The sequence below is a fragment of the Budorcas taxicolor genome, chromosome 6 (assembly GCF_023091745.1).
Source record: "Budorcas taxicolor isolate Tak-1 chromosome 6, Takin1.1, whole genome shotgun sequence".
In the NCBI taxonomy this organism is placed as follows: Eukaryota; Metazoa; Chordata; class Mammalia; order Artiodactyla; family Bovidae; genus Budorcas; species Budorcas taxicolor.
Genome location: NC_068915.1, coordinates 71,810,148 through 71,817,488, shown reverse-complemented (window position 1 = coordinate 71,817,488; position 7,341 = coordinate 71,810,148). Strand labels below are relative to the sequence as shown.

At 37.2% G+C, this 7,341-nt stretch overlaps 1 protein-coding gene across 1 annotated transcript in view; it reads right to left on the bottom strand.

Moving 5' to 3' along the window:
- Positions 1-2,607: 2,607 nt before the first annotated feature.
- CEP135 (centrosomal protein 135) overlaps positions 2,608-7,341 on the bottom strand; it is a 65,085-nt gene continuing 60,351 nt past the window's right edge. The window contains exons 22-24 of the mRNA XM_052642222.1: positions 6,956-7,158; positions 5,597-5,701; positions 2,608-2,707 (exon numbers count right to left, since the gene is read on the bottom strand). Of these exons, the coding sequence (XP_052498182.1) occupies positions 2,608-2,707; positions 5,597-5,701; positions 6,956-7,158 (408 nt within the window). The remainder of the gene's footprint in view (positions 2,708-5,596; positions 5,702-6,955; positions 7,159-7,341) is intronic.

Below are 7,341 nucleotides of genomic sequence, written 5' to 3'. Positions count from 1 at the left end.
GTACTCCCAAAGATATGAAAACAGACTAAAACAGACTCTTGTACACAAATGCTCACAGTAGCATTATTCAGAATAGCTAAGAGGTAAAAACAACCTATGTGTCCATCAACTGATGAATGGAAAAACAAAATGCAGAATAAACACAAATGAGTATTATTTAGGGATGAAAGGAATGAAGTTCTGATACACGCTACAACACAGATGAACCCTGAAGACATTACCCTAAATGAAATAAGACCGATGCAAAAGATAAATACTGTATAAATTCACTTAGATGAAAATCTGGAATAGGCTGATTTTTAGAGATAGAAAGTAGATCAGAAGTTATCAGGGGCAGGGGAAGTGAAGATGAGACTGGAGAGTTACTGCTTAATCAACAGTTTCTATTTGGGGTGATAAAAAATTTTTGTAAATAGTGCTGATGATTGTACAACATTGTGAATTTAATGCCACTGAGTTGTACACTTTACAAAATAGTGAAGAAGGCAAAGTTCATGTTATTTATATTTTATCATAAGTTAAAAAAAAGTTTTCTAATTCATCCCAGGTTTAGAGATGGCTGGTATCCACTATGTTCTAGATCAGTGGTTCTAAGTATAGTGTGGAGATCCCTGGAGTCAAGCCTCTTTTCTTAAAACTAGGGAATTACTTGCTTTTTCACTCTTATAATCTCATGAATGTAAAGATAAGTTTTCCAGAGGCGACATGATGTGAAAGGCGAGTTAGTAAATATTTCAGATCGCTGGGCTCCAGGGTCTCTGTCACAACTACTCAATTCTGCCACTGCAGAATAGCAATCTTAGACAATATGCAAACAATTGGGTGTGGCTATGGTCCAATAAAGCTTAATTTACAAGAACAGGCAGTGGGGTGGATTTGGCCCCTAGGCCCTAGTTTACCAACCCTTGATCTAAAATGCAGCTGTGATTCAAGCACAAAAAAATGTTTGTGACACAGCTGCCAAGAGGCTTTATAATGAAAAGCTGAAGCTCCATCTAATCACATTCAAATTAATGCAGCAGCTTAGAAGTTGTAAGGACACAGTGATTGCAGCCAGCACTGGGAAGTGGTCCTCAAAATGAAAGAAGAAAACACATGCTTTAATCAAATAAATAAACACAAAAGCACAGCAATCTGAAATCATTTAAACAAAGGCCTTACAAATACTAATAGACCTGGACATCAGTATATTAAAGAACAGAACATAACTAATGTTCTTATGAGGATCCTGAGTCACTAAGGAAACAAGTATTTTCTATCTATTTCTACTGAAAGAGGCCAAAAAATATAATTTTTAAAAGGACTGAGGATTGACTTTACTACTTCTTCAAGATAAGACTTGACTACCTACCTTTCACCTACCTTTCACACTCTGGGTCTGACCCATTCATTCCCATGTCCAATGTATGAGCACATCACTTTTACTCTTCTTCAAATATACTCCAGCTCTTTGCAATCACTTAGGAAAACTGACTTGCCAAAACTACTCAAGCCTGAACATATGTGTGCCCAGTGTGACCTAACAATTTCATGCCTAAGAGTATACCCCAAAGAAATGTACGGTATCTATAAGGTGCTAGAATGCTTATCATGTTTGTCTATAATAGCCCAAACTGGAAATGATCAAACGCTCATCAAAAACAGGACGAGTAAATGGACTGTGGTTAAGTTCACACAATGGAATATAATACAACAAGACTGAACCATCTACAAGTACACAGCAGTATAAATGAATCTCACAAAGGTACTGTTGAGGAAGAAAAGTCAGAAATATATTTCATTTATAAAATGTCCAGGAACACAGAAAAGGCATTTATGCTCCGAATAACCAAAACAGCTACTTTCAGAGCAGGGATTACAACCAGAAGTGAAGTGCAAGTTGCTCAGTCATGTCTGACTCTTTGTGACCCCATGAAGAGTCCATGAAATTGTCCAGGCCCAAATACTGGAGTGGAGTGGGCAGCCATTCCCTTCTCCAGGGGATCTTCCCAACCCAGGGATCAAACCCAGGTCTCCTGCACTGCAGGCACAGATTGTTTACTGTCTGAGCCAAGTATGACCAGAAGGAAGCCCAAAAGAGAGGTTATGCTTTGTTTCTTGTTCTGAGTGCAGGTTGCATTGGTGTGTTCAATCTGTAAAAATTCACTCAGCGGTATATACTATGATACAGCACTTTTCTCTATGTATTTCTGTATGTATAATTTACTTTAAAAAAATCTGTCCTAGCTTTCAATATTAAATAATATTTTCTGTCTTTGTCTATACTTTCACTATCTGTTATTTGTACCTTGAGTCTGGGACTCTATCAAATATTACACTGTGAGATTTCATATTGTCCTTTAATTTTTAAAGTAAAGTATAATTTACATACAATAAGATGCATGGATTATAAATGTTCAGTTCAATGAGATTTTACACTGATATACACTCATGTAACCATCACCACCACAATACAGCACATTCCATTACTTCCAAAAGTTCTCGACTACCTTTCTAGTCGAGACTACTTTTCCCCACTGACTCAGAAAGCAACTCTTGCAATTGTTTTAACCAGAGATTATTAGTAGTTTGCTTGTACTTGGTGCTATATAGATACCTTTCTGATAATCAGTTTATATGTTCAGGAGAATGTAAAGGAGACCTCATAGTAGAACTAAGGGGTGGCGTGCGAAGACCATGCCGACGCATCTCTTGAATTGCGCGTTCTCTGTCAGGAAAGACAAAATAAGAGATTACACCAAAAGTGGTATACAAATAAAAGGCTCTGTTATTGTTATTGGTTACATAATTTCTACTCAATTAATTAGTATTTCTACTAAATTTAAATCATGTCTTTATATAATTTTTAAGTTGTGGATAAAAGATTTCAATTAAAGGAGGATGTGCTTTAAGAGATTGTTCAAAGCTCCTCTGAATATAGATTTTTCAAAGCTGAATGGCTCCCCTCTCTGCTCCTAGTTCTCCCACTTCTTGCACATAAATCTAGCTCTCTTCCTTCTTCCTGTGTCAAAATGCCCAAGTGTTACAAGTAAAATCATCTGTGTTCTTTTATGCCTTCCTTCCCCATGTCTGGGTCTGTCCCACAAAGCATAGTGACTACGTTGCCAACTCTACTGTGGGCTGTTCAGAGTGCCTGGACTAGACTTTCTGACTTGAACTTTTCAATATCTAGGATTTCTACGTGAAGAGGAACTAAAAAGTCTCTCGATGAAAGTGAAAGTGGAGAGTGAAAAAGTTGGCTTAAAGCTCAACATTCAGAAAACAAAGATCATGGCATCTGGTCCCATCACTTCATGGGAAATAGATGGGGAAACAGTGGAAACAGTGTCAGACTTTATTTTGGGGGGCTCCAAAATCACTGCAGATGGTGACTGCAGCCATGAAATTAAAAGACGCTTACTCCTTAGAAGAAAAGTTATGACCAACCTAGACAGCATACTGAAAAGCAGAGACATTACTTTGCCAACAAAGGCCCGTCTAGTCAAGGGTATGGTTTTTCCAGTGGTCATGTATGGATGTGAGAGTTGGACTGTGAAGAAAGCTGAGCACCGAAGAATTGATGCTTTTGAACTGTGGTGTTGGAGGAGACTCTTGAGAGTCTCTTGGACTGCAAGGAGATCCAACCAGTCCATTCTGAAGGAGATCAGCCCTGGGATGCGAAGAGTTGACTCACTGGAAAAGACTCTGATGCTGGGAGGGATTGGGGGCAGGAGAAGAAGGGGACGACAGAGGATGAGATGGCTGGATGGCATCGCTGACTCGGTGGACGTGAGTCTGAGTGAACTCCAGGAGTTGGTGATAGACAGGGTGGTCTGGTGTGCTGCGATTCATGGAGTTGCAAAGAGTCGGACACAACTGAGCGACTGAACTGAACTGAACTGAAACTTTTTTTCCTTATAATCCCCTAAAATTTATTTTTAGATGTCTCCTTAAGATGTCCTACCCTCCATCAAATTTTAATACACAGATACACTGTTAATGTACTGTGGTCCTTCAGAGGGCCACAAATCACTGTTAACACCTAAGGTTTTTTTGCCACTCCTTCTTCCCCCAAGAACCCATATTATCCCCTGTGGCAATGATATTTTCTCTTTAAGAACCCATGGTTTAGCTGGATGGTAAAGAGAAGGAAAGACACAGCTACATGGGTAGACGTTTCTTTGGGGACCATGGGCAAGGAAAAGGAGAGGAATTAAGGGGGAGTCTCTAATCCAAGGAAATAAAGAGCTTGGTTTAGGACCCTTGAATTGAAGAGAATTTCAACTGTCATTAATAAATGAAAATCATCATACACATTCAGTTTAGCATACTCAGAAACTGGATCTTTTAAAGTATAAGAAATTAACATTGCTTTCATGACAAAGATGCAATCTCAGGCTTCATCTCTCTTTGAAATCATAAATATTCATTTCCTAGCAAATTTTATCTATCATCTAAATTACATACTATTTAAAAGTTTTTGATATAAATGGGTAAGAGTAAGATTAGAGAACCCAAAAAGTTGATCTAAATAAGCAATCTGACAACTACTAAAGAATGAAATCTTAGATATATTGATGTCTATGATATTAATATGGTAGGAAAGAATAATGGAAGAAAAGTTAACTTAAATTGATTCGCAAATTAGATTTGGATTTTAACTGTTAAACCAGGTCTCATTTCTATCTGTAACACTTAAGATTAAATTTTTCAACATAATAAAGCTAATGAACTGACATATAAGTGTGAAAATTACTAGCCTGCAACCAGTCCATTCTGAAGGAGATCAGCCCTGGATGTTCTTTGGAAGGAATGATGCTAAAGCTGAAGCTCCAGTACTTTGGCCACCTCATGTGAAGAGTTGACTCATTGGAAAAGACTCTGATGCTGGGAGGGGTTGGGGGCAGGAGGAGAAGGGGACGACAGAGGATGAGATGGCTGGATGGCATCATGGACTCGATGGACGTGAGTCTGAGTGAACTCCGGGAGTTGGTGATGGACAGGGAGGCCTGCTGTGCTGTGATTCATGGGGTCGCAAAGTCAGACACGACTGAGCAACTGAACTGAACTGAACTGAAGGAATATATTGTAAAGATTAAGAACACAGGGTTTATAGTTAGACAGATTTTAGTCTTGGCTCTGCTATTTACTATTTGTGTGACATTAGCTTCTAATGATAATATAGGCACAATACTAGATAGTTAATAGAATACATACATAGTATATGATATGTATTTTTTAACTGCCCTATGATCATCACTTATATAATAATTTGTATTTGGAATTTCCTGTTGGATCATAAAGTTTTGCCTCTTGTAGAATCCTTACTACTTTGTTGACTCCCTAACTAAATCCTTTGAAATAATGTCCTGATTTTGCCCTGAGGAATGCTATAGCAAATATTTATTTATATAATACTTGCTACTCTGCTATTTTATTATGGGGATAATATCTTATGCAACATGTATTGCCATTTTAGAAAAAATTACCAAAGGAATTTATCTTCCATATTAATGCCAAGAAAAGTTTGCTATTTATAAGCCATATAAAAGCCTTTTTGGAGTAGAATATAGGGAATAAATAAAAACACTGTCCAATGTTAAAAATATTTTCTTACCGTTCATATCTTTCAGTTGAAATCTGCCTTTTCAGAACATCAAGATCTGTTTGTAATTGTGCCATTTTGGCCCGGAGCATGGTGTTTTCCCGGCTTTGACTATTTCTTAAAAACAAATTTAAAAAAATCAAGTAAGTAACATATACTCTGTTTTATAGAGTTAAGTACTGTGGAATTTTGTTTTTGTTATTAATAAAACAAATGAAGGTGGCATATAAGGATAAAAGAAGACTTTTCAACAATAATTTCATAATCGTCTGGATTTCCATCACAGAGTTTTCTTTTTCATTCATCTCATTTATTTAACAAACATTTACTGAGCTTCCAGTATGTGCTACGCACTCCAGCAATGCTGGAGATGCAAATTTGAGAAGACATGAATTGTAACACTGAAATGTAGAGTATTTTTATTGGCTCTTTCTTGACTCCTACCTCAGGAGGAGTAATATTTCTCACTCCTTTTAAAAGTTAATTATTGGGACTTCTTTGGTGGTGCAGTGGCTACGAATCTGTCTGCTAATGCAGGAGACATGGGTTCAGTCCCTGGCCCAGAAGATCCCACATGTCACGGAGCAACTAAGCCTGTGTGCCACAACTACTGAGCCGACGCTCCAGAGCCCACATGCTACAGCTAATGAAGCCCGTGCGCCTAGAGCCTGCGCTCTGCAAGAGAAACAGTGCAGTAAGCCCAGCCACTGCAATGAGCTGCAGCCCCTGCTGGCCACAATTAAGAGAAAGCCTCCACGGAAGTATTGAAGACTCAGCACAGCCAAAAATAAACAAATAAGCAAAATTAATTACTCTACTCATACTGTCTATTCTGGGTTTCACTCCCTCTTCCAAAAATATGTCCAAACTTCTCCATCCTAAAAGGCACCATCATCAATCTCCTAAAAAGTAATCCATGTATTTATGAGGGTCAAATTTCATGCTTTTCAAAGTTATTTCCCCAATCCATAACATGAAACAGCCAACTCTCCCCATTCTGAAATGTTCTCCCTTTCTCTGATTTTCCTCTTTGTTCCTCAACTGTAGACATTTTTTGAAAGGTCACTCATTCACTTTCATGGGTACCATTTCTGTAGTGAACATACACAAATTACATCTCCAAACATGATATCTCTTCTGGATTTCCAACAGGAGCTGCTACATAAGCAAAATATTTTGGTTTGTTACCACTGTTCCAACTCCCATCCTCCTCTCCCCAAAAAATGAAAAAAAAAAAAAAAATTTTTTTTTTGTTCCTCCAGTATTTTTCTATCATTTTCTTTATGTTACAAGTCTATAAAAAACTATTCATATTGAAAAATTATTTGTGACAGACTATTTCCCTCACATAAGTTGAATTATGACACTTACAGTTTGCTTTCTGAAAGGGTCAACTTCTCTTTAAGTAGCTGAATTTCTGTATCCTTCTCATGGGAAGTTAAATGGGAATGAAATTCTTTATCTCTATTTGTAGCCAACAATGATTCAAGGTTTTTAATTGTATGTCTCTCACTCAACAGTTGTTTTTTTAACAGCTCTGACTCTGATTTTATATTTTCTAATTCCATTGTAACCTACAAGAACAAAGTAAGATTACTTCAGTACAATTTTAGACTTATTCTGAAATATTATCTGGAGAGCTATATACACACCAGTTGCTTTATTCTATGTACTGACTAAAGATTCTAAAATACTTTTTAAAGTATAATAAAAACATTTTATTTTCACAATAATCTTTGTTATTTTTAGTTAGGATT